Below are 27,439 nucleotides of genomic sequence, written 5' to 3'. Positions count from 1 at the left end.
AGGCTTCGCTACTTTGTCCTATTGATCAGGCAGAATTTGTGAAAAAACAGCATGTGAAAGCTTTAACCATGACTCTAACAAAAGATATGAATCTATAACCATGGCCACATTTCTAACATGTAGCTTGCGCTTCGTGTTATTGATGGCCCAAAGAATGGAACATTATAATCAGAATTCCATTGTTTGCAGCTAAACAAATGATACTCAACTAAATGCAACAACTCCACTGAGACACATTTACTTTTTCCAGTACATTACTTCTTATTGATTAAATAACACACTCAGGTTAAATGGATACAACTATTACTTACCAAATAGTGTTTCGGTATGAATACTGTCTCTAACGGAAATGGTTACTTAAAACTTACAAGTCGATGGAGCATAAAACCCAATGTCAAGTCCTGAAAATTTAATTCCAGCCCTAACAGCCAGCGAATGCAACAAGAGCTATGCATGAAACTAGTGAGTCAATGAATAGGCATGCTGATTTAAACACCCTGACGTATAACAATGAGGAATAAATATTCCAAGAGTCCCAATCACATTATTTTACATCTAGTCCTACCTGGCATTTGTCTACTTTACACATGAAATAATTGGGGCTACACCTGGGAAGCTGACATCAAGTGGAAGATAATGAAACTAGCTGATTCAACTGTCAGGAGCTAAACATTTTAGCTAATTTATCTCAGCTCTGATTCAGGAACATCTATTGATACAATGCAATGCAATATTTTTAAATGCATTCTCTCTTACATAACAGTAGTTCTCAAAGAAGCAGAATGAAACAAATAACTCCTAGGTTCAGATGCTTAAAAGAGCACTTTATGCTAACAGATTAGATCATGGACCTAGTCACCTCCATCTCCAACTAATTCACAAAACTGCATCCCAAATATTTACATTTCTTCTGTTTTGTGAAAGAACAAAAATTGTATGATAGTGCCAACAAAGAGGAAAGCAAACCCAATTATTTGGCACATCAAGGCTTAAAATTGAACCAAAGAGATTTTTCAAACATACTCTACAACAGGACAGAACTCTAGATATCAGACAGAAATTTTACCACACAGCAATGCTACCAACATCAAACAATAAGCAAAATACAAAAAGAAAAGTAAACTTGCCTTTGTCGTCATCTGGTAAGCATGAAAAACGACAAAAATGCATTGAGATTAATAGAATGTACTCAGTTCTTTTAAAGTTGCTAAAGAATGACAAAGGTTTCATGGTGGTTTCAAACTCAATACCTGATCTTAAAAATGCTAATGACAAAGTATCTTCAGGCTAAATGAAAACAAAAGAGGAACAGAATCTGGTACTTGAGATGATCGCTCACAGGAATATTGCACTGTGAGTCTGTGCAAGGAAGGTTAAAAAAAAATTCACATTTAGTTGCTTGAATGAAGACAAAGTCTAATTAATTTGCAGAAGAATCATTTGTAACATCACCCGTAGTGTTACCTGCTAATCTTTCCTGATCTATTAGCGAAATGAAGGGATTGCAACAATAATTCAGACCCCTTTTCTCTTACATCTCCACCAGGTAGAGATACAAAGATCTTAGAAGTGAAAAGCAACAAGACTTTACCATACCAAGAGACATCACTGCAATTTTCTACCCAGTATCTCTAGTATTACTATTTCAAGAAAATACCAAGAAGAATAACAATTATAAACAGGTGGCAATGCCAGCTATTGAAATATTCTACAACATCTCAGCTCCTCAGGCATTAGGTTGTAAAAAGTGATTTAACAGTGGATTGGTTAGAACTATATATCCTACTATAACTACATTCATTTAATTTATCATTTTTTAAAGTAGAGTAGCAATCAGGAATGACAGAAAGCATGCATATTATACCAACTCATTTTAAAGAAATAGTTTAATGATTTCAAACTCAAGACTGTAAAGGAAAAACTCAAATGGTTTTGTGGAGCATTTACGAAGCATTTATGTAAATCAAGCCTTAACACTTCTAATGTTTTTGTGCACCTAATATTTCCACAGAGGTAACTTTACTTAAAAAAGCAGACTTCTTTTTAACAATTTAGCGTAATACATATATGTGCTTTTATCAATCTTTTGCATATATTTCCTCATTATCCACTTACCAGAGCAAATGAACTCCTTCTTTTGTACTTCTGCAACGTTATGGCCTCTCAGGTGCCCAGGCCCTGTGCACTGAGTGTACAGCCCAACACGAGGGCGCTGTCGCAGCCAATCAGCAAGCCATGCCAAATGGCAGTCGCAGTACAGGTTATTTGAATGGAGTCGACTGGAATATAAAAGCAAGGAACAAAGTTAACATGTTGAAATGAATGAAGAAGAGTGTGCAGCTCAATTTCAGAGATCCTGGTTTGTGTAATAAGGAGAGCAAATGAGCAATCAATCCATTAATCTCATCCGTAAATATAAGGCTCTTGGGCAAGACCATTTTCAATAATTGCAACTTTTTTTTCTATGCAACATTTGTATTACAGCAGCCTTTTAACTATGGATTAATGAATTAATAAAAGTTAGCTCAGTTGTCACAAAATCAATTCAAAGCATCTCCCTTGACCGGATTACGAGCTCAGCAAACACCTAAAAGCCAGAAACTTAATTATAGAATTAAGAAGACTAAGTCCAACCAAACGACAAAAAAAGCAAATTGCATGACAGCGATAGCATACTGTCAGCAAGAAAATTAATGCTAATAGAAGCTTTGGCTCCCAATTAAAAATACCAATGAGTCTTGCCATTATTAGTCTCTATAAAAACTGTCTTCAAAATCCTTTTAGTAGATGACATTCATTTTCTGCTGAACAAGACAGAAAGTAACTCAATATAAAACACTCCTTTCAAACATTTTTTCGGATTTCTTCCTTTCTTGTTTAATCACAGAAAAAGGATTAACAGGTTTTGGCCCCTTGGGACCTCTGCTCAATGCAATCTCTAAAATTAAAAGATGCAAATGGCAGTGAGCAAGAGAATTAAATGAGCTACTTTTCCTGACAGGACCTTCACAAGAACATGGCTCCCATCCAACAAGCAAAAAGCACCTTGCCATTAATGAAATATCAGACAAATGTATCCTCTAAATTAGGCAAATTACTTCAGACTGGCTTTTATGTTCCTCAAAGTAAAATAAAGGATGACAAAAGCTATAAATCATGATGCTGTCTAGAATGCTGCATTGACTGTGTAATGTCATTTCATCCGAACCTTTTAGTCAAAGTATTCAATCCTAACAAAATATACTCTAATGGATATCGAAACTCAGAATGTCATCCAGCATTCTAATTTTCCATTCAGGAGATTACTGGTTAGGCCGCCACTTTTAATTAGATACTGTAGTTTAGATTATGACAATTCCAATACATGGGTCTGCTGCGACATGGCTTGTCTTTATAAAAGTGAAAACAAGGGAGGAGAAAAAGGGGAAGCACGTCTCTCTGGTATGGCATGTAATCTGCCACAACTTTAATTTACCATTACATCTGTTATGCTAAATATCCTTTGAGAAGCGATTACAAAGGATATGAAACATAAGGAAAGAGTTCCAAATTATGCTTTTCAATTCAGGTTTAAAATCTTGTCATTATTTAACCATATTGCTTCCTGAAATATCACTAATACAGATAATTTTGCATTAATTGTGGTTCAGCAATATAACGCAATTTATGTTTCTCAGCAATCACTCTTTTCATTTTTACTTACAAGGTTCTAAGCCTGGGCATGTGGTTGAAGCTTGCCACTGAGAGTCGAGAAATGTTGTTATTGTTGAGGGTACTGCAAAATAAAGATGTAATGCACAAGATTATCAATCTTGTCATTTTTAATTTTAATTGCTTTTTACTGTCGATGTAGCTGCGAGTCTCTGACTAATGATGTGAGGGAATAAATGTATTCTCTTTCTGTGGGAAGTTCAAAGAGCTATAAACAGACCACTTCTTCTGTGGAGAAGTCCAAGCATTTGATGTAAGATCATTATGCTTCTGTACGCTGTATGCTTCAGAACAGAATGGAAATGTGAGCTTTGAAAAGGGGGAAGAGGGGAGCAGCCAACACTGACAACCCTTGTGTGTTCCACTATATGTCACTTTGAAATGCTGATAGCAGCTCTTTCCTTTCAGTCAATGTATGCTTCCTTGACTGAACTATGAACCAGCTGGATTGAAATATTAGTTTCTGAGGACATACAGCGTCATCCACTTTTTTTTCACAGTTTATAGTCATGCTAAGAAAAGACACACAATTTACTTTATAATAGGTGGAAATCAGTGCCATTTTCCCTAAACGTTATTTTTCAGTTATGACTACCGTGTGTCTCCTTGTCAGGAATACAGCTACTTGCAAACTTCTCAATGAGAGTTTTGGATGGTGGTTTATTCATTGTTACACTCAGAATAAACAACCCTGGTGTTTTTATTTCAATAAGATAAATCAGAGATCTGCTCACTGCCTGGACAATATCTGCTCATCAGAATGTCAAGGGCAGTTCAGTAAACAACCATTTAGCGGAAGCAGCTTTATTTATAGTTTATTCAGGAAAATGTACCTAAAGATGGAATTAGTCCTGCAAGGTCAGAAATAATCCAACCTCTCTCTCTTTGAATATTCTCTCTATCTAAACTATGTCACCTGTTAACCTCATCCATCTACGATCACTACTTTTTCAAAATGCTTACAAATCATATGACCAAGATAGAATATGAATGACAAAATCATACCTGTATAATGTGAAGAGTTTTTTATGCAATGCAGTTGACAGTTTTTTGACTACATTAACTAGTTATTGTTTTCTTCAAGGTCAATACAAAATTGCCATTTTATAGTTAATTTGCTGACATAAAAGATTGAAAACTGATGTCAGTTTCTTTCACTGGTTATCACGGAAACCAATAGTTTCCAGATAGATAGCTTAGCTGCAGGTTAAAAAGGACAATATGTCAATTGCAATAAATAAGACAATTTTTGAATGTTCCATCTATAGCAGTAACATTATATCAACTACATTCAAATCAGACTGTTGAAAATAAATCCTAGTCTTTTAAAAACCACAGTGAATGCACACCACCCCTCTCCCTATCAGAAGAAACAGACACTTTATCTGCACGCTGTAAATCAGCTGCTTGAAAGCAAAATGAGTTGGGGTTAGTTAATATGTGTAATTTCCTGACAACATTGTTCTTGTCTACAGCAAGAGCTTTAGCATTAATTGACTCAATCTTTAATGGCTACTGAAACCAAGCATTGCTTTCAACCTTTCCAAACAAATGGAGCTAAGAATCAAGTTGATCCAAAAATCTAAGCAGTTACTCAGGATGTAACTCCCTCTCTTTCTGTCATGGTGGAGCCAGCCTTTGATTAGAACATCTGGTGATCAAAATGTTCGCTGAAAGTGAAACCCATTCCTGGCTGCCTGACATACCTAGAAATGTCTGAAGAATGTAAAGCATAGAGTCCCAAGGCCAAAAATGTCAAGAATGTGCTAAGTGCTCAAAATTCTCCAAGGTTTTGCCTTTCTCCTGACTAGACACAAATGCGGCATTAAGGGGTCAAACCTTTTCCTTTACTTACCTTCTTAGCAGTTTGCGGCAAACTATCTCTGATGTTAGGCTCTGCAGCTGAGGCTTTATTTAACACTTATTTTAGAACTAGCATCAGACTTTTGCAAAGATTTCCACTGCACCTCTAAGAGGTGATGGAAGTTTCAATGAGTAATCCAGCTAGTCCCATGATCGTATACTCAACTAAAAACAAGTTTACTTGACAGGTTGTAGTTGTCAGGTTTAATCTACAACAGTACCATCTTGTACACACGTATACTCACGGGTCCGGGGTCCAATAGTGATGAAAGTGTCTTTGCAGACTCCAACACATAGAAAAAAAAATCTGATGTAACATCCAGTGCAACTGTATACTAGCTCACATGCTAACACAGAGGTCTCTCTTTCCTGCAAGGAGTGCAACTTTTAGAGGAATTAATACACAGATAATCTCTGTGCAAAGGACTGCCCTTTAGGGGCAAATGTAAGCAGGTACTCACAGTACTTCCAGGTCACGCAGAGCCCTGAATGCTCCATCCTCAATGCAGCTGATCTGGTTGTAATCCAGTTGCCTGTTAATAGATTAGTGGGATAAACTTAAAGAAGCAGAATATTAGCAGTGTTATGTACTACAAAGCCTCCCTTAAGGCTTTTCTGTAACCAGCCTGTTGTATGAATACTCTTATAGGTGCTCCATCTTTATCTCTATTCATCTTTTCCTCTCTCTTCCCCTGTTGCTCACATGCAAAAACCATCCTATGCACTCATGCCAATCTTCTCTTAAATACTTCGCTGTTTGATATTTATTTATGTCCCTGTATTATCCACCTGAAAATGTTTGTCTTTCCTCAGACTAGGTGCAAGCAACTGAAGCTCAAGAAAGCTCCAATAAATAATAACTGCACCTTATATTAAATGCCGACGGAATACAATTTCATTACATCAAGGAAAGCTATCCATTAAAAGCTTTCAGCATCATCTCACTGAAACAATTTCATTAAAGAGAAAGGACTGTAAATCACTTAATGTCACGCCATCCCCCTCAGTGACCTAAGTGAATCCATTTATCAGAGGAACCCAGCTGCATGCTAATTCCATCAACCTCCTTAAAGACCAGCACCTTCTTCCATTGAAACTGCATAACAGTTTTCATAACAATCTCCTGAAACTGGACAGCATCAAGTGTCAACAAAGAAACATGGCAGATACCATCCAATTTTCTCTGAAGTTAAATTCATAAGCAAATTATGAATTTGATTATGAATTTAACTGCAGAGAAAGGAAGGGGAAAAAAGACAATCTTTCTGAGATCTTTTTAATAAACTAATCTTCTTGGGCAGAGAAAATCAAGATAATTTTCTTCTTTTAATTGGAAGTGATAAGGGGTATTGACCTTTGATGCTCCAAACATACGTGTTTCGTTATGTACCACCTCTCGTGGACTCCTTCTTTCTTCTTTCTTGAAGCAACTAAGAGGCAATCTCCCATGAGCTTTAAGTGTTTTGAAAGAACCAGCTTTCCTTTCCTGAATATGTAAGTACACATAGATAAATTTGTGGATCTCTCCGCAGTTAAAACTGTCCTTTGGTCTTTAAAGGGCAAAAACTTGGGAGGCTTAAATTCAAAATAATGGATTGAATTTCTGAATCAAAGGGGGAATTAATGGATGAAAGTTTGAAATAGGGCACTGTGGAGAATGAAAATCAACAGTGATGGCCAGAGAAAAAGACACACATGGTTCAATAATCTGGCTGCATTGAAAAGTGCTGTGCTTCTTTACACATTCTGGCTTTTAGATTAGGAATTCATGAACCAAGCGACCGAATTATCTTCAGTTTTCACAAAAGTGACCTTTCTCTCCTTTTTGTTTGCAATAAATCCATATTTCTTCTCTCAAGGATGTCACAGAAGCGCAGAATAGTTATATGGGGGACTGTCACCTCTTTGTTGGCTCTCTGAAGGAGTAACACACCTTGTGCCATGTCTTGTGCCGTCTCCCAGTCATCCACACACTCATCCTTATCAGATACTAATCCAATTCCTTCAACTGACCCTGTCTCCACCAACTTGGCAGGCAGCAAATTCCAGATCCTGACCATTTACTGTGTGGTATTATTTTTCCTCATGTTGCCATTGCTTCTTGTCATAATCATCTTAAATTTATGCCCTCAGGTTGTCAAGCCTTCCACCAGTGGGAACAGTTTCCCTCTCTATGCTATCCAGCCATCTTTTGATTTTGAGTAAACATAAGAATATAAGAATTAGGAGCAAGAGTAGGCCATCTGGCCCCTCGAGCCTACCCCGCCATTTAATAAGATCATGGCTGATCTTTTTGAGACTCAGCTCCACTTACCCACCTACTCACCGTATCCTTAAATTCCTTTCCTGTTCAAACATTTATCTAGCCTTGCCTTAAAAACATTCAGTGAGGTAGCTTCAACTGCTTCACTGGGCAGGGAATTCCACAGATTCACAACCCTTTGGGTGAAGAAGTTCCTCCTGACCTCAGTCCTACATCTGCTTCCCTTTATTTTGAGGATATGCCCCCTAGTCCTAGTTTCGCCTGCTAGCAGAAACACCCTTTCTGCCTCCACCTTATCTATTCCCTTCATAATCTTATATGTTTCTATAAGATCGCCCCTCATTATTCTGAATTCCAATAAGTATAATCCCAGCCTACTCAGTCTCTCCTCATAATCCAACTGTCTCAACTCTGGAGTCAACAGAGTGAATCTCTGCACCCTCTCCAGTGCTCGTATATGCCTTCTCAAGTAAGGAGACCAAAACCGGTGGCCTCACAGGACCCTAGCCTCCCTCTTTTTAAACCCCATCCCTCTAGCAATGGCAGACAAAATTCCATTTGCCTTTTTAATCACCTGCTGCACCTGCAATCCTACTTTCAGCGATTCATGCACAAGGACACCCAAGTCCCTCTGCACAGCAGCGTGCTGCAATTCTTTACCATTTAAAACATAGTCCATTTTACTGTTATTCCTACCAAAATGGATGACCCCACACTTAACAACATCCTTTGCGCACTCACTTAGACTATCTATCTCCCTCTGCAAACTTTTAGCAAACCATCTCTCAACCTTTTACTGTCCAAGAAGAACAGTCTCAACTAATGCAATCTAGCTCTTTGACTAAAATTTATCATCACCAAAATCAATCTTGCGAATCTTGACCATGCTCTCTCTAATCGCAAAACATCCTTCCTAAAGTGAGATGCCTGCAGAATTGGATGCAGTGCTCCTGTTGTGGCCAAACAGTGTTTTATACAGTTTTGTCAAAACTTCCTTGTGATTTGTGACAGAAGCCTTTGGTTTTGTCCATGAACAATGAAATAAGCATCGTCATGCAATATACAGGAGACTATCACAGCTAATTCTATCAAGCACTGGCCTCATTCAATACCCACAGCTTTACACATTTTCACAGTGGTTGCTGAAGAGCTTGCAGAATCAGGAACTATAGCTGATTTCATCCAACCTAACCTAGGGCTCCAATCGTTTACACTTCCTCTACTTCCATCTCAACTGAGATCAGCAAACACACAACAGAAGCTGAACCTTTCCCATCAGTCAGGCTTAATACTGCATCCAGCCATGGATTTATTTGCTCAGGCAGTGAAATTATAGATTTCTGAGTTTGTAATGGCATGATTCAGAGGGAAACTTTTTTTTAATGAAGGTCGTGACTTTGATACACTTTGAAAAACAAGTGATACTTTGAAAAAAAATGCCTCGGAAGTACTTCAATCAGCTTTTGATATTTTAAATTGATTTCATTTCATTTACTGGAACTTCTAACTTGCTCACTTGGAATCTTTAGGTTACTCTACCAAGAGCAGTTCAACAGGACTACTGACGTCTTGAATTGAGACCTGCCAACTTCTGTTACTAATTTCAGAAGTTGACTTCACAGGGTTCAGCGAGAGTCAAATATTGTCATTCACAATAAATCCAATCTAGAAATACTGCATGAATTGCTCATGCAATACAAATGAAGAAAGGGTTTTCCGATTGTGAGCTTAAGGGTGAAAGAAATGTAACTCTCATGATAGCACAAACTGGGTGATAGTGAGTTGGTAGCTGGTTTATGCGATGTCTCAAAGAAAATCATATCACTGAATTCTAAAGGCTGATGTTGATGCAGCTAGTAAAGAGTTTTGGTGTCATCTGCAGAATTCTTCATGAGCTAGTACTTGGAATTTTTAAAGTTATTTTCTTTACTGTTTCTCATATAACTGTCTCTCTGCAATTCATTTATGCTGTAACTGCATGCTCTTAAATGGTGCACTCCGGACATTCGCTGTGTTTGATGTAAAAATGTTTCTTTACTCCTAAATAGCCTATTTCTAATTTTAAGATTGTGTCTCTTGCTCTCCTTATTTGCTTATTATGTTCACCACTTTCAGTAGACCACAGGATAGCATGATCCAAAGAAATACAGCATTGTGTCAGCATTGTGAAACGTGTTCACATAATTAACCCATTAAGCCCTGAAATTATTCCTGTGCACCTGCTTAGTACCCACTCCATGACTGGTACAGCTTTTCTAAGTTATATCAGACACTTCTTTTTCCTGAATTTTGTTTTCAAATCGTTTAAATAGAGGTACTTTAAATGAACATTTTGTGATACTCAGTAAGGTTTACTGATAAATAAATTGCAGCTTAGGGAATTAGATGAATAGAGCTTTGCAGTGCTGCTATCCATCCACATATAGTGTACCAAAACACCGATTCACAAATAGATTATGGTTCGGTTACTCATGCTTCTTCTTTCCTTATGCCAACAGTGAGAAATTACAAAAGACGGCAATCCAGGTCAGACAGGAATAGACTTTCTCCTTTACCCTCTTGGAAAGAAAAATTTAATAGAGAGACTCACATTCCTCTGACAAATCTTGGAAGAGTTTCATTCCATTAATTTGAAAGGAAGAAAGAAAGAGAGTGAGTGGAGGATGAGACAGTGAAGATGAGTGTGAGAGATTGTGTGTGTGTGTGTGTGTGTGTGTGTGTGTGTGTGTGTGTGTGTGTGTGTGTGTGTGTGTGTGTGTGTGTGTGTGTGTGTTAAGAAAGAAACATGGTGAAAGGAAGAATGAGTATGAAAGAGCCAAAGAGAAAGTTACCAATAGTTCCCTGAAGGATTCCAACTTTCTGCCTGTGAGTCAGGTTCTGAGCTGCCTGATAGCTTATTCCCAATAACCTTGAAACATGTTCTAATCAATATTGGTTAATAAGTAGAATTAAGACTGTCCTATCATTGTTTGAAGCATCCTTTAATTTCTTTTCTCTTCAAAAATGCGAGGGATTGGTATCTAATTTTAAAGAGCTTGATTCTTTCAGTAGGTGTTTTTATTAATCATTTGGCTAATAGTTTTTTTTATATTTCATATTATAAGAGCTATCTATAACATTATTCTTTAACCTCAAGCTTAATTTATCAAGGCAACTGAAATTACTAGAGATAATGGGAACTGCAGATGCTGGAGAATCCAAGATAACAAAGTGTGGAGCTGGATGAACACAGCAGGCCAAGCAGCATCTCAGGAGCACAAAAGCTGATGTTTCGGGCCTAGACCCTTCATCAGAGTTCCCGCCCCACTGAAATTACTATGATGGCACAAACTGAACTCCTGACAAAACACAAAAGAGAAACTGTTACTTGACAAATTGGAAAATCTCTGATGCCATCAAATTTGCCTAATGCAGTCTGTGGGTTAATTTCAAGAAGGCTGAATTGCATCTTGGTACATATCTCATTTTCCTGAGCTGCCATTGTATGAATCAGTGATGATAAAGTTCCCTCCCCACTCTTAAATCATCTCGGTATTTAAGCAGGCAGCTCGAGGGAAAATAACTACTACTGCATTTCTAAAATAAGTTTGTCAAAAAGGATCTCCACCTTTTCAGATTTTCCTTAACTTTATTTCTTAACATTTAATTATACGTTTCTTCACAGGTCTTATTCCAGTATCTATCATCAACGTAATGATGAAGCATGCAAAATGTCTACCCTTGAGCAAAAATGATTAATGACAAATGGTGGAAGTGCGGAGACTGAAATGTTTACATCGTGAACCTAAAGTTAAGGGTGAAGACATCTTCTGACATTGATGTGCATTCTTTTAAATCTATGCTATTTAAAATAAATTGGGTTGAAGTATCATGTTCAAACCGGGGTCCTGCTCTGGTTTAATACCAAATTGCTTCATTTCTAGCTGTGAACAGAAGCCCTCATTTCCTCTACTGAGTTTCAATAACAAGTGGGAGAATGAAAGGCAGTAAAAACACAAATGATATGATCAAATTGCCAAATGTGAAAATAAATGATGCCCAGATTACAACGTAAGCAAGCTGTGAGTTTAACAATTGGTCTGTCAATTAAAATAATGTGCTCTTGTTGACTTGTACAAACCAGATGGGATGTGACATGAAGGAAGTAAACACTAGGTGCTGAAAATGAAGTAGACTTCAATGTTAAATATGAACTTGCCAGTATGGTGGTGCTGAAAGAAGTATATTTGTTTAGCTGAGAGCGAAAAGGTATCTGTGACAAAAAAATGTCATATCCTTCATTTATATTCATTCATCTAAGACACTAACAGAATGTTATCAGAAAATCTCTAGGGCAAACATGGAAGTAAATTATTGACAACAAGGAGATTTTTCAAGCTCTTTCAATGATCCTCAGACAAGGGGATAAGCTGGGAACCTGAACACCTTCGGCCACGTACACCTTTAACAAGGAAGAACCATTGCATTCACTAGAATATGTGTCAAGGAAATACAAACAAAAACTGAAGGAAATGAGAATTTATTTAAGTCTTTCCGGTCATTACTTAAGGTGTTGTAGGACACTCTTCAATTCTTGTCATATCCAATAACTGTACTTTCAATAAAGCATTAGCTTGATTGTAGATTAAAAGACAAGGAAGGAACGTATGTACTGAGAGTAAAATAAGTGTCTTAAAAATAGCACCGCAGTTGGACACTCAATATGAACCAAAAGCTGAATTTGAATTAGCACAGGACATAGGCAAGTCTAAATCTATGCTGCCATAATTCTACTTCATGTAAAATGTTTCACTCGCTCTTAGCTATTGCCTAAAATAAATTTTGTGAATTAGTCTTTAAAACATCCGTCGCTAATTAGCATCAGAAGCTTTCACTGCTGTGTCTCAATATATAGCTTCTTTAATTTGTCTTGGGGATAGATTGACCCCGATACTTACTAGCCACTCTTTGAAATACTGGAAATTACCAAATACAACTAATGTAACACCATAGCAAAAGCTTTACCAAATGAACAAACGAAGATGGAATTGCCATCCTACTTTTTCAAAGAAACATTATTACTGATTTGGAAGTAATCAAATTCAGAGGGGAAGGTATTTCTTTTTCATTTTAAGACCTGGATTATAACAGGGGCAGATAACATAGGCAAGGGGCAGAATTTCAGATCAGAAACTCAGAGGTAGAGAGGCTGAATATTATAGTTCATCCATAGGCAGGAGAATATGTGGGTATGCCTGTACACAGAGTCTCCACTTTATGGGTGACCAAGAAGGCACTGAGCGGACCACCTACCCAACTGAGGTCCTTCTGTGGGAAAACACTGTCCAACTAAGGGCCACATGCCATCACTGCTCCAACTTAACCAGCAGTGGAAGAGGCCTGTTCTCAATGTGTACTCTGGCAGGTTTAACCCTGCAGCTCACAGGTCATTAAAGGATGGGAAAAGCTTTCTCCAGACCTCCAAGGCAATCAGAAGCCTCACACCAAACTGTGCTACTCATATCTACCCTATCCAACATGGCCATTCCTCGGTGGCTCCTGCTGACCTCAGACTTAGCTGAATGTCTGGGTCCATTGCAGAACACTGCAATATATGGGTCTGAAAGGATTAATAATTGATTGATTGATTGTTTGATCAGCAAATATCATCCACTGCAATGACTTAATGGGAATTTTGTCAGAGTAAAGAAGGAGATTGAGGCTAGGGAACTTCTTCTAACAGTCTCTGTGGTCATATAGGTCATGTTCATTTAATCTGCAATGAGTTGCAGCAACGTAAGAAACTTTATATTGCTTAGGCACAACATGGTGAGGAAAGGTGTAACAACAGTTAGCAACAGTGTGAAGAACCCCGGCCACAACACAGTGGCAGTGATGACCAACATTATTTACTCTACAGAGAAAAAGAACATGTTGGTGATTCAGATGGTTTTAAAAGAGATTAGACTGTACCAAATGATGAAGACAGCAAGCCCTGCAAACCATACAGCAACACGGAGCAGAGAAGAATCCATCAAAGATGATATGGAATGTATTAACGAACTGACAAAGGATGAGTATGAACTGAATGAATCTGTATACCATGGCAGAGGTATAAGTGTTTTGTTACTGTATAGGTTGCATACCAGGCAGGAAGTATATACTTAGGACAGTCACATGACATCATGACATGTGATGTTCTCCTATAAGAGGATGCACTGCACTCTTGGTCAATTTCTTAGTGCAATGGAGTTAGTGTCGTGCATTCAGACAGTATGTGACAGTCTGTGATGTTGTAGCAATGTAAATAGTTAGTGCTGTTAATAACCTTCAAGATCTCTGTCTCAACAAGAACTCAATCTTTGTAACATACATTGCTGAGCTAATATATATGGCAGCATTCAGACCACATCATTCCAGCAGTTGTATTTGACTTCAGAGACCACGTCATGGTGGCATCAAGGGGATTGAGATGCTAATGGTGACAGATGTTTAGTACTAAAGTCTGCAAGCATGATAGCAACAGTGACAGATTTGTGAAGGTTTGCTTTCGTTAAAGGTCATTCTTCATCATTGACCTGGGTTTAGAGCTAAAGTTACAACTACAACCAAGACCAAAGATCTACAAACTGAACGAAGAATCATTTGTAAGTACCCTCTCAAGCAGCAGACTATAGCTGATTTGATTTAATAATTGAGAGTTTTTAAAAGATGAATAAAAGTTGTAACTGCTCCAATCTACTAAAACGTTTTTGAGAACAAAATACAGGGGGGGAAAAACATGAAAAAAAACAACTCTAATCTCTAGAACAAAAAAGATATTAAGTGTGCAAAAACATCAGGCAATTAGCCATGTTGCTTCTTGGAAAAGGTTAGGAACAATCAAAATAAAGTTTGCACTGTCATTACTTTTTTTGGACATAAAGACCACATGCAGACACATGCCTACTATATTTAAAGCACCAAACTTTAAAGCTGCATAAACAGAAAAAGAAATGAAACAGAACAATAAAAAGCATAAGGAAAACAAATCTACACTTAATACAATTTTCATCCTAACATTTTAAACAACACAGTAAAGATATAAAGCAAACAGTTGAGGATGATTTGGCATTCTATTGAAATTCCGTCAGGACATTAGTTATTGAAAAAAACTAATCATTTAATTAACTTTTACTTGCTAGATTAACAATAGCTTACAAAACATGTCAGACAGTTAAATTCCTTATTAGCGAGTTTTGAGAAGATTTGTAGCTCAGGTTGAGGTTCTGGATGTGAATTTGCTCGCTGAGCTGGAAGGTTCGTTTTCAGACGTTTCGTCACCATTCTAGGTAACATCATCAGTGAGCCTCCGATGAAGCTGAGAAAAACAATCCCCTGAGAAAAAGAACAGGAAATGACATCACCAACCCAAGGAAACCTAACCAGACAAATAGAAAGCGGGACATAACACGTGTTATGTCCCGCTTTCTATTTATCTGGTTAGGTTTCCTTGAGTTGGCGATGTCATTTCCTGCGTTGGTGATGTCATTTCCTGTTCTTTTTCTCAGGGATGGTTTTTCTCAGCTTCGTCGGAGGCTCACTGATGATGTTACCTAGAATGGTGACGAAACGTCTGAAAACGAACCTTCCAGCTCAGCGAGCAAATTCACATCCAAATTCCTTATTATTTTAGGAAAAGGCAACATAATGCTCCTCAGCAACAATGATATTTTAGAAGAGTCTAATCCTCCAGTATTTCAAATGATGACCACAAAGGTCCCACTACATCACTGTCATTAGCAAAGATTATCTTCATCCAAGTAAGGCATTCCCAAAAAAATGCATAACATGCATAAATGCCAAAGCTGATACCCATGTAAATGTGAATATCATTCTTTTAAGCATCTTACAAGAGATGTACAGTAAACTCCGCATTATCTGGAGCCTCATGCAACCATAAATCCATGGGAGTAGTGACAAAAAAACTTGCAGATGCTCGAACCCACGGAGTCAAACAGGAGGATGGAAGAACACAGCAGGCCAGGCTGCATCTGGAGGAAAGGAGCAGTCAATGTTTCAGGTGTTACCCTTCTTCAGGACTGAATGTGGGCGTAGGGGGAGTTGCAGATAAAGTTGGGGTGGGGTGAATGGGTGGAGGCGGAATGGTAGTGATAGGTAGACACTGGTGGTAGGTGCAACTAGGTTGGTCGTTGAGAGGGATGAAACTGGTAGGTAGGTGGAAGGGAAGGTCAGAAGGTGGAATGGAAGGGAAGAGGTGGGAATTGAAAGGGAGCTGGGAAATGGTTGGGAAGGCTATTTGAAATTGGATAACTCAATGTTGAGTCTCCAGGCTGTAAGGTACCAAGGCAGAAGATGATGTGTTGTTCTTCAAGTTTGTGTTCCAAGTCACTGCGTCACTGGAGGAGGCCAACGACGGACATATCAGTCAGGGGTGGGACAGGGTGTTTAAATGGGCTCTGACTGGCTGTTACTGGCCAGGCAGAGATGTTCAGTGAAACGGTCACCTAATCTAGGTTTGGTCTCACCAATGTAGAGAAGAGCATCGGATGCAATAGACGAGGTTGGAGCAGTCGCAGGTGAAGCTCTGTCTCACATGGAAGGGCTGTTTAGGGCCCTGGATGGAGGTGAGGGAGGTGGTGTGTGGGCAGCTGTTGCTTACAGGGGAAGGTACCGGGTGGGTTGGAATGGTGGGTGGGGAGTGTGGTGCAAACTAAGGAGTGGTGACGGGGATGGCCATTGTGGAAGGCAGAGGGGGAGGGGAGTGGAAGATGTTCCAGGTGGTGGGGTCTAATTGGAGTTGGTGGAAGTGTTTGAGGATGATACATTGGGTGCAGAGGCTGGTGAGGTGGGAAGTGAGGACAAGGGGGACACTATCTTTATTATGTTTGGAGAGGGGTGGTGGTTAAGGGCTGTGAAATGGGGAATGGATGAGGCACGGTGGACGGCTGTCAGGATGACACAGTGGGAAAAGAGCATTTTTTGAAAAAGGTGGACATTCGGGATGCTTGGGAATGGAATGTCTCGTTGTCAGAGCAGATGCGACTGAGACGGAGGAATTAGGAAAACAGGATAGATTTTGCAGGATACAGGGTGGGAGGACATGTAGTCTAGGTAGCTGTGGGAGTCTGTGGGTTTATAGTAAATGTCAATCTGTAAACTCACCAGAATGGAAACGGAGAGGTCAGGAAAGGGGAGGGAGGTATCTGAGATTGACCAAGTGAATTTGAGGGGGGGTTGGAAGTTGTTCATGAAGTCAATGAACTGCTGCAGTTCAGCCTGAGTGCAGGATGCTGGAAATCAACAGGAGTAGATTTCCTCGATCTGGGAACTGACTGTTTGGTTATTTCTCTCTCTCTCTCTTTCCCCCCTTTTGATCAAACCTGACTGACAGTGCCTACAAGCATTCATGTAACCAGCATCACCCAATCCCAGTCCATGACACACAGCAGGGAGTTGACTGTAGTTGGGAAATAGACAGTTTACAAATAATTAGCTAAAAATGGGGCCTTACATTGGCATTATCTTTCTTCGGTTCAAATGGGTCAGCAGGATAGTCACTTGAAACCTTTCAAATTGTTGATACAGTAGGCCTGCCTATCAGAAAACCAGACCATGCATCAATCTGTGCATTAGCATGATCCTTGAAGTTACACACTTGTCAGTTGCAACACCAAAGATTCCCGACAACAGCACAAAGTCTATCTAACAACCTCAAATATCAAGAAAATCAAAACAGAAATTGCTGGAAAAGTTCAGCAGGTCTGGCAGCATCTGTGAAGAGAAAGTCAGAGTTCATATTTCAGATCCAGTTATTTATTATCCAGTTATCATTTCAGATCCTTCCTAACAACATCACTGGACCTGAAACATTAACTCTGATTTCCCTTCATAAATGCTGCCAGACCTGCTGAACTTTACCAGCAATTTCTGATCTTTTGTCTGATTAACAGCATCCAGAGTTGTTTCGGTTTTTAATCAAGAGAACTTCCTACCCATTCCACCACTGATGTTTCCCATGTCCATGGATACATTTACGTTCTGGCCTATTCCAGAAAATTCCCCTTCGTGTGACAAATCAAAGATACCACCAATGTCAGTGCTTTAAGTATAAGAGGTGGGAGGTCATGTTGCAGCTGCACAGGACATTGGTAAGGCCGCTTTTAGTATACTGTATTCAGTTCTGGTCACCATGTTTTGGAATGATAATGTTTCACTTGAAAGCATTCAGAAATCATTTACAAGGACGTTGCCAGAATTGAAGGTTTGAGCACTGGGGAGAAGTGCAATTTGCCAAGGCTGAAGGATGGTCTTATAGAGGCTTGTAAAATAATGCTGGGCGTGGTTAGGGTGAAGAGTCAAGGCCTTTTTCCAAGGGTAGAGGAATCCAGAACTAGAGGGCATAGTTTTAAGTTAAGAGGCAAGATTTAAAAGGGCCCTGAATGGGTAACTTTTTCACACTGAAGGTGGTGTATGTATGGGCCGAGCTGCCAGAGGAAGTGATGGAGGTGAGTACAATTACAACATTTAAAAGGTGTCTGGATGAGTACATGAATAGGAAGGGGTTAGAGGGCTATGGCCAAATGCTGTCAAATGGGACTAAATCAATTTAAGATATCTGGTTGGCACAGATGAGTTGGACCACAGGGTCTGTTTCCATGCTGTACAACTCTGTATTTCAATGGCTGCTGATATGATTAGCATATTCAGCATGTTTGATATTATTCAACAAATTGTGTCTGACGATGGTCCATTTTTCACTCGTACAAGGAGTGCAGGAAATGGGTTGTTTAGCATATTATCTCTTCTCCTCACTATCTTCATTTGAACGGTTTCACAGAATGCACTATTCACACTGTAAAATCTATGAAAGTTTTTGAAAATTGGTCCATGGGATATGAGTTTTGTTAGTAAAGCCAGCACTTGTCACCCATCCCTAGTTGCCCTTCTCTGAAATGTTCTGAAGAGCTTATCACATTGCTGTGGGTGATAACTCATGAGTAATGGCCAGATTTTTCATCAGTCACTTAACCAACCTATATCAGCCTGCAACCTTGCTGTGTTATTTTCACAATTTCCGTTCTGATCTTCTTTGTGCCATGTGCATTTTTGGTTGCATGCCTCGATCCCCTTATCTAATATTATTAATAAAAGTTGTGTAATTTTGAGGGCCCAGCACAGACACCTGCAGCAGTCTTGTAGCCAGTTAATCTTCTGTCCATACCCATATGTAACCCCCATACCATGGGCTTCTACTTTATACAATAATCTTTTGTGTGACACCTTGCTAAAAAGCTTTCTGGAAATCCAAGTACAAAACGTCAATGAACTCTCCTTTTATCCACAGGACGTGTTACTATACAAAACCACGACTTTTACAGATTACTTTGAATTTTTCAGAATGCAGCCTTAATGATTGATTTGAGCATTTTGCCCATGACTGATGTCATGTTAACGGGTCCATATTTTTGAATAACATCCATCTCTTCTTGAATAGAGTGTTATATTTACTACTTTCTAACCTAATGAATCCTTATCAGAATTTAATGAATTTTGGAAAATCAATACCAAAGCATCAAGTACATCATTAGCTGCCTCTTTTAAGCCCTAGGATGAAGTCCATTCACATCCAGAGATCTGTCAGCACCCAGCTCTAAGTGATTGCTTAATACTGCACGTAATTCCTCTCTTCTTTCAACCTCCTGATTTACAGGTACTATTGTTCTTTATAACAGTGAAGACAGAAGAAAAATATTTACTCATTATATCTGTTGTTTCTTGATTACTACAACAAACTCCAAGTTTTCATCCTGTAGATAAGCAACAATCACTTTACCTTTTTTTCCCCTTTTTAGAAACATAGCAAAATGGGGGCGAGAATAGACCATTCAGCAAAGATTCTTATGGAACTTGCTATCGGGTTTTACATTTCTGGCTAGCTACCTCTCTTGGCCTACTTTATTTATCCTTATTCACCTTTTAAGCATTCAGTCATTCTTTGATGTGTCATTTGACATCTTTGTTTAATTATATGATTTGTCCTTATGTCTGATGCTTTCCTAAACTTATTTCGTTGACCATGAATGGTGGGTCTTCCCCTTAGAATATTTCTTCTTTAATACAAATGTACCTATTCTCAGTATTCAGAAATATCCCCTTCAAAGATTGCCACTGCCTCTCTTCTGATCAATCTTGTAGCCTTGTATCCCAGTTCACTTCAGCTCAGCTTTCATACCTATGTTGTTACCCTTTTCATGATTTAAAATTCAGATTTCAGACCCATTCCTTTCCCTTAAAATTTAAGGCAAAATTCAATCCTATTATGATTGCTGTTGTCCAGAAATGCCTTTACTCTGAGGCCATTAATTAATCATGCAACATTACATAATACTAATTCTACTATGCTCTGGTCAGTTCTAGAACATGCTGCTCTAGGAAACTAGCTTGAAAGAATTCTATGAATTCCACTTTGAGGCTAACATTACTGAACTGATCTTTCCTGTTGATACAGCAATTTATATCACCCATAATTATTATCATCCTTTTTATCACAAAAACCCAATATTTCTTCTTGGTTATTTCTCCTGACGTCAAGGCTACTGCTTAGTGGCTCTTTGTTCTGTGCCATAAGTGACTTCCTATCCCTACTATTCCTCATGTTCCCCCAACCAATCCTACGTCCTGATCATTTGAAGCAAGGTCATGTCCAACTACTGCATAATTCAACCTTTCATTAGGAGTGCTATCCCTCTGCCCTTGTTCCCATTCATCTTGAATATCATATACACCTCAATATTCAGAACCCAACCTTTTCATTATGCAGCCAAGACTCTGAAATGCTCTGCGTATTCAGGTACAGAGACTTTTTTTTATTAGCTTTCTAGCATCTAGTCTTGAGTGCTGGTAGGTTCTTAGGTTTTTCTTGTGTCTGTCCCTTCTGCCATTCTTTGACATTTATTTTCATATTAGATTTTTGCTCTCCTGCCTTATTTCCATCCCTGGATTTGTCACATTCACCCAAGCTCCTTTCCTCATGAGCCTTGTTTAGTTGAAATCTTTCTACCTTCCTAGTTATGCAGATCATGAGAGCGGCAGTCCCAGCATGGATGAAGCACAGACTATCCCAGCAGCACAGATCCCACTTACTCCATGTTGGTGGCACTGCCCCATAAACAGGGTCCCACTTGTCCCACACCAGTCTTTGAGCCATGCATTCACTTCCTTAATCTAATTCATTTTGTGTGGATTTGCACACAGGTCAGGTAGCAACTTTGGGATTATTACCTTTGAGGTTCCATTTTCCAATTTAACTCCTAACACCTCATACTGGCTCAACAAATCCTCTTTTTCAGTTTATCAATGCAGATCTGGACCATGGTCCGGATACTCCCACTCACACTGCAGGTTCCTCAACAGCCCAGTGCAGATATCCAAAACCCTAGCATCAGGCAGGCAACACAAACGTCTAGATTCTCACTTTTTGCTGCAGCGAACAGTGTCAAACCACTCAAAATACTGCTCCCTACTACCACTACATCTCTTCTCACTCCACCCTCTTGAATTATTTTGCCATGGTCATCAACTCTGTAGCTCTCAGTCTCCTCCAAACAAGCTGAGAAAAACCGCAAAACTGTTGGGACACTAGCAGAGGCTGAGATTCCTGCTCTCCTGCTTTCTGTGTCCCCTTATCTGCCTCACTTGTCATCACACCCTCTGTTCCTAATGATTGAACAAATCTGAAAGCCCATTCCTTACGAATGTGACTGCCTCCTTGAACACAGGTGCCCAAGTAACTTTCCCCTTTCCCTGTGAGCCACAGTATCTGCGGCTCAGCCTCCAGCTCAATAACTCGGAACGCAGTTTCACTGAAGAAGGGTCTAGGCCCGAAATGTCAGCTTTCCTGCTCCTCCGATGCTGCTTGGCCTGCTGTGTTCATCCAGCTCGATACCTTGTTATCTCAGATTCTCCAGCATCTACATTTCCTGCTATCTCTTTACTCAGAGCCTGCCGCTTTCACAAATACATTCAAAATGCTAACTCGAAAGTGAGAATTTGAAGCCAAATTTCTGAGGCACCTAAATATATCTCAACTAAATTTCCTCATATTATTCAATCTCATTCCCTACTCAGTTTGGACAGAGAGAAAATGCTAGCTCTGAAGAACAATAAATAAGTCAATGGTTTGATGCATCAGTGTTCCATGAAGCAGCTGATGCTGTAGGTGGTACCTTTGCTAGCCTGCGGTCAGGCAGGGCCATGATTGTAATTGATAGTTTAAACCCTTCATGCCAGATGGCACGATTTCCATGCAGATCTAGAGCCTGCAAAATACTTTCAACTGGTCGCCATGAGGTTGCTATGCTGCAGTCTGGTAAAATGATTAATAACACAATGATGACTGTAACCTGTTCAGTTCTGTGTGGAGCTGGTTTTCTTCATCGTCACACATGAAGATCTGTGATAAGTGCTTCAAAATACATCTTCCATTTGAAGATAAATGTCTAGTTGGAAACAGGCAGCCTACTTTAAAAATTGCTCATCTGCACGCACACTGACAATTGCTTTTAACGAGTAGATCTAACACTGTAAAGATGTAAACCTGCTTGGAACTTGTACCCACAACATAAAAACCTGAAGTTAATCTCACAAATCAAGCTGCTAAGGAGTGGTGGATTCTGGGAAATTAGTGGGCCACCTCATTGGGATCCCACCCCAATGGGGTGCTTCAGCAAACGGGTTTCCCATTGGCAAGGCCAGGTGACAGGTTGGAGAGGGGTGGGCAGGCAAATTAAAGAATTGAAAGTCCCACAGTGAGCAGTTTTCTCAGATTGTCAGCAGTTTGCCTACAGAGACGTGGGCCCGCTGCCATGTGGGGAGGCCACTAGCTTCATGGAGTGACCTCCCTCAGGTTACCCAGGGGGGATATCTTTGGAGTATAAGGCTCCAGCCACAGAGCTGAATGGGCTAATGCTGCTGCTACATCCCATGCACCACAGAGAGGTCAATATGTGGAGAAGCCTGGCTCTGAACCCCAAAGGGTCATGCAAAGATGTCTGCCTGCTTAGCCCTCTAATGTTTAGGTAGTTTTATTTACCTGTACATGGATGAGTAAAATTGGATGCACCTCTTGATTATTGCCCTACCCTACTTGTGTCCACCACCCCATGTGGAGGTGTCGATGATTCAGGCTGGTTGTCCTGGCAGAGCCTGTGTCTGGTTCACTTTCCTTATTGGGTGGTATGACTGAAAGTAGTTCATCCGGGAGACTGCCTCCCAAAACATTGCAAAGCCTCATCTCCTGCCAGCAAATATGGGCTCGAGATAATTTCGCCAATGTCAGGGTGCCAGTGCCTGCAGTAAAATTCAATCCAATGAAGGCAGAGAAGCACAGCGGATATTATGAGCAGTGACCCTGAATATTGGCATATGCTGATTTTCTGGCTGATTTGGGAAGACCATTGCCATCATGAGGAAACCTCATTTATGCACAGGTTGTGTGACAATGGAGGGCATTGGAACACAAATTCAACTGGTGCATTTCGTACTTCCAAGACTTCAGGCAATTAAGCACATTTGGAGACAGTAAATCACAAAGGTACTCACAAATTTTTGATGTCCACAGATCCTCGGAAAGCCTTCCTTGGAATAGCATGAATGTGGTTTTCGCTCAGATCACTGTTGTAAAATAACAAAGGAACAGAATTAGTGTGGGACACAGTGGGTGCTCAAATAGAGGAGAAAATCATGTACATAGGGTGGCAATGAGTGCAATGCTTCTTTACTTTTTTTCTGTCTCTTCCAGTGTCACTACATCACCACCTGTATGTCTCTTTGTTTTTTTAATCAAACTTTCACACGTCTCTTGAGGCACATTACAATGCTTCACATTAATAAGCACAAAAAGCAGTTCAGATTATCAAATAAAGAGATAGAGGCAACAGAGTATTTAGCTTTGTTTCTGTTTGCAAAATAAACAGAAAGCTGATTTAATCTAATGGGCATTTACTTTGGGGTATTTGCATTCTGCAGTGACTTGGAAAAATGCAGCTTCTATAGTAATCAAAGTACAAAGCCAATTGCAGGGCACTTTTGGCGTGATCAATGTGCAGGAGAGGATGAGACCTGTTTTCTCTGATTCAATTTTTAAGCACTTTAAGTAATCTGTGAAATGCAATGTGACTGTAGAAGTCTTGACAATAAATTTTGCATGCTTTCAAATGAAATAAAACCAAGTCATTGGCTCAAGGTAAAAACGATTAACCCTTTCTGTACCAAAACAAAACTCCAAAATTTATGCCATCCTGCAGTTTAATTTTATTTACAATGCTCCTGCATTCAATCAGAACCTTTATACATGAAGAATTGTTCACTAAATTACTTACAATGTCAATGTGATAACACATTAGGATTACTTTCTGAAGTTGATTCATTGGGTCAGATTGGGGTCTGAATCTCACTCACTTCCTTCACATATTGGGAGATATGATTCTACCACTATAACTTTCCATCTATTTAATTTAATGGTCACCCAAACACACTGTATCTAGCTCACTATTGGCAGTCACCCAATATTTTGATGAAGTGGCCCTTCTTCATTTATGAGTATTGACATGGACTGCAAACAAGCCAGTCCACAATGAGAGTTGCATTTAATCCTGTTTCCACCTGACAACAACAGAAATACTTCCAGCAAACTTGACCAAGCACTAGTCAGAAGCAAGATACCTAGCCATCTTGAAATTCATGCCCAGTCCAGGCATGCTCAGATCAATTAGAGCATACTTAGTTTGACGCTGACTGAGATTGGCTAACTCAGAGCATATCAGGAATTGATCCGAGTATTAAAATCAGAAGTGACACAACAATAGGTTATAGTCCTACAGGTTTAATTGAAATCACAAGTTTTTGGAACATACTCCCCTCATCAAGTGAAGTGAAAGAGGAGCATACAGACTCAGAATTTATAGGCAGAGAGATCAAAAGATCATTCCACTGATCTGTATAGAATATTGAATAAGTGTCTGTAGGTGATCAAAAGTGTCATACAGTGTGAGGAAAGTATCAACAGCTGAATAACATGCATTGGGATGACCTATAACCTGATTAAATGAGGCAGAGAGATAATTCCAAAAAAATTCAAAATAAAGTGGAGCTGGAGACAAACAAAATGACTGGAATAACATCATAGGTATAAGAATCACATGATGAGGCTCTAACCAAGGTAATATGTAATCCAGATCTGTATAAACTAATTAAGGTAAACATTCTGAAGGGTCCAGACCTGACACATTGGCTTTCTTACTCCTCTGATGCTGCTTGGCCTGCTGTGTTCATCCAGCTCCACACCTTGTCATCTCAGATTTTCCAGCATCGGTCGTTCCTACTATCTCTGAAGGTAGATCATAACAATTATCAAGGTGATTACATCAAAACAGGACCAAGGAAGATGTTACAGATACAGAACAGTGTGGTGGGGTCACATGTAGTGCGACATGCATGTCTGAGATTCTGCACGGTCTCGCCAATACACCATGTCTCGGGGCATCCTTGCCTGCAGTGTATGAGATAGGCAACGTTGGCTGAGTCATATGAGAAACTGCCTTGTACATGGTGGGTGGTGTTCCCATATGTAATGGTCGTGTCCAAGTCGAGGATCTTGCATGTCTTGCAGAGAATGCCATGGCAGAGTTGTGCAGTGTTGTGGCCGATGTTGTCCTGAAGGCTGTCTAGTTTGCTGCAAACAATGGTCTGTTTAAGGGTTGGCTGTTATTTGAAAGCCAGAAGTGTAAGTGTAAGGGAGATCTTGGTGAGATGCTTGTCATCATCGCTGACCTGTTGAAGGTTGCAAAGAACATCCCTACACCGCTCCTTCTCGCCTTGAAACAACAGCCAAACCTTAAACAGTCCATCATTCACAGCAAACCACACAGCCTTCAGGACAACATTGACCACAACACCACACAACCCTGTTATGGCAATCTCTGCAAGACATACAAGACCCTCGACTTGGACACTACCATCACATGTGGGAACACCACCTACGATGTACCTAGCAGATACTCATGCGACTCAGCCAGTCAGTTGTCTACCTCATACACTGCAAGCAAGGATGCCCCAAGGCATGGTATATTGGCGAGACCATGCAGATGTTATGACAACAGAATGGATACTGCGCAACAAGTGCCAGACAGGAATGTTCCCTCCCATTCAGGGAACACTTCAATGTTCAAGGACATTGAGCCTCTGATCTTTGAGTAAGAGCCCTCCAAGGCAGCCTTTGTGATACACAACAACACAGAATCACTGAGCAGAGACTGGTAGCCAAGTTCTGTACCCATGAAGATGGCCTCAACCATGATCTTGGGCTCATGTCGTGCTACATGTGACCCCACGATACTGTTTTGTATTTGTAAAATCTTCCTTACTGTCCTGTTTTGAAACAATCAGCATGATAAATTGTTATGATATCTGTACCTTGATTAGTTTGTACAGTTTTCCATTACTTATTATTTTGGTTAGACCCTTGACATGTGATTTTAATACCTATCTTGTTATTCCAGCCATTTCATTTGTCACCAGCACCACCTTATTTTTATTTGCTTGTGATTATCTCTCTGCCTCTTTTAATCGGATTATTGGTCATCCCCATGCTTGCTATTCAGTTGTTGATGCTTTACACAACCATGTAACAATTTTGATCACCTACAAAGATTTATTATTATGCACTCCACTCACACCTGTTGTATGATCTTTTGATCTTTCTGCCCTTGATCTCTCTGCCTATAAATTCTGTGTCTGTAAGCTGCTCTTTCACTTCATGAGATGAAGGGACTATGCTTGAAAAGCTTGTGATTTCACCTCTTAGATGATAACCTGGTGTCATGTGACTTCTGGTTTTGTCCACCTCAGTCTAATACCAGCACTGCCACACCCTGGGGATTATGCCATTCAAGTTCAGGTGGCAGTTCTGAAGTAAAATCTTAAACCTCCAGACTTTAGCATTTCCATGACAATGTTTCATGCAGAAGGTCATATTTGATTCATGGTGTTTCCAAATTTCCAGTCATCAGAATGACCAGAACCTCTGTTCCAGACAAACCAATCTGACTACGACTCAGCAAACATTCTGCAACAGGTACCAACTGAACCAACTTCAGGATTTTGACAAAAGCAAATGACAGACATGCTACAGTAGTATAGAATAAACCATCGAAAATAGATTTGAGTGGACCATCCTGAACTGACTGGTCAAACAGATCAACAATATGGGTATGCATATAGTTTACTAAATATATTATTTTTCACATTGAGCTGTACAACAGGATGATAAGGATTCAACGGCACTACAAATATTGCTGTCATTAGGGTGTGAAAAGCTCACAATTCCCCAGTCATGTGAACCACCATAGAGCTGGCTCTCATATCTCAATGACAACAAGCACTGAGAACGTGACTCCAATGCAGAGTGGAGCTTTCTTGTTGGGATTCAGGCTCTAGTACCAGAGTCTGGGTATTAATCTTATGAATGGTGGCATGGCAGCAACTCAATCCCACCCTTGCTCAGCATGAGTTCAGCTTCATTATTCGCCTTGCAATGTTTTTTTTATTGGATTGCCCATTAAT

At 39.6% G+C, this 27,439-nt stretch overlaps 1 protein-coding gene across 6 annotated transcripts in view; it reads right to left on the bottom strand.

The window, feature by feature from the left end:
• The window catches only part of slit2 (slit homolog 2 (Drosophila)), a 448,496-nt gene that overhangs the window by 161,822 nt on the left and 259,235 nt on the right, over positions 1 to 27,439 (bottom strand). For all 6 annotated transcript variants that reach the window (XM_048546634.2, XM_059646918.1, XM_048546670.2 and 3 more), the window contains exons 5-8: positions 23,420 to 23,491; positions 6,036 to 6,107; positions 3,704 to 3,775; positions 2,116 to 2,279 (exon numbers count right to left, since the gene is read on the bottom strand). In XM_048546634.2, coding sequence (XP_048402591.1) covers positions 2,116 to 2,279; positions 3,704 to 3,775; positions 6,036 to 6,107; positions 23,420 to 23,491 — 380 coding nt within the window. The remainder of the gene's footprint in view (positions 1 to 2,115; positions 2,280 to 3,703; positions 3,776 to 6,035; positions 6,108 to 23,419; positions 23,492 to 27,439) is intronic.

This window comes from Stegostoma tigrinum, chromosome 1 (genome assembly GCF_030684315.1).
Source record: "Stegostoma tigrinum isolate sSteTig4 chromosome 1, sSteTig4.hap1, whole genome shotgun sequence".
Lineage (NCBI taxonomy): Eukaryota > Metazoa > Chordata > Chondrichthyes > Orectolobiformes > Stegostomatidae > Stegostoma > Stegostoma tigrinum.
This window is presented reverse-complemented; position numbering and strand designations above follow the sequence as displayed.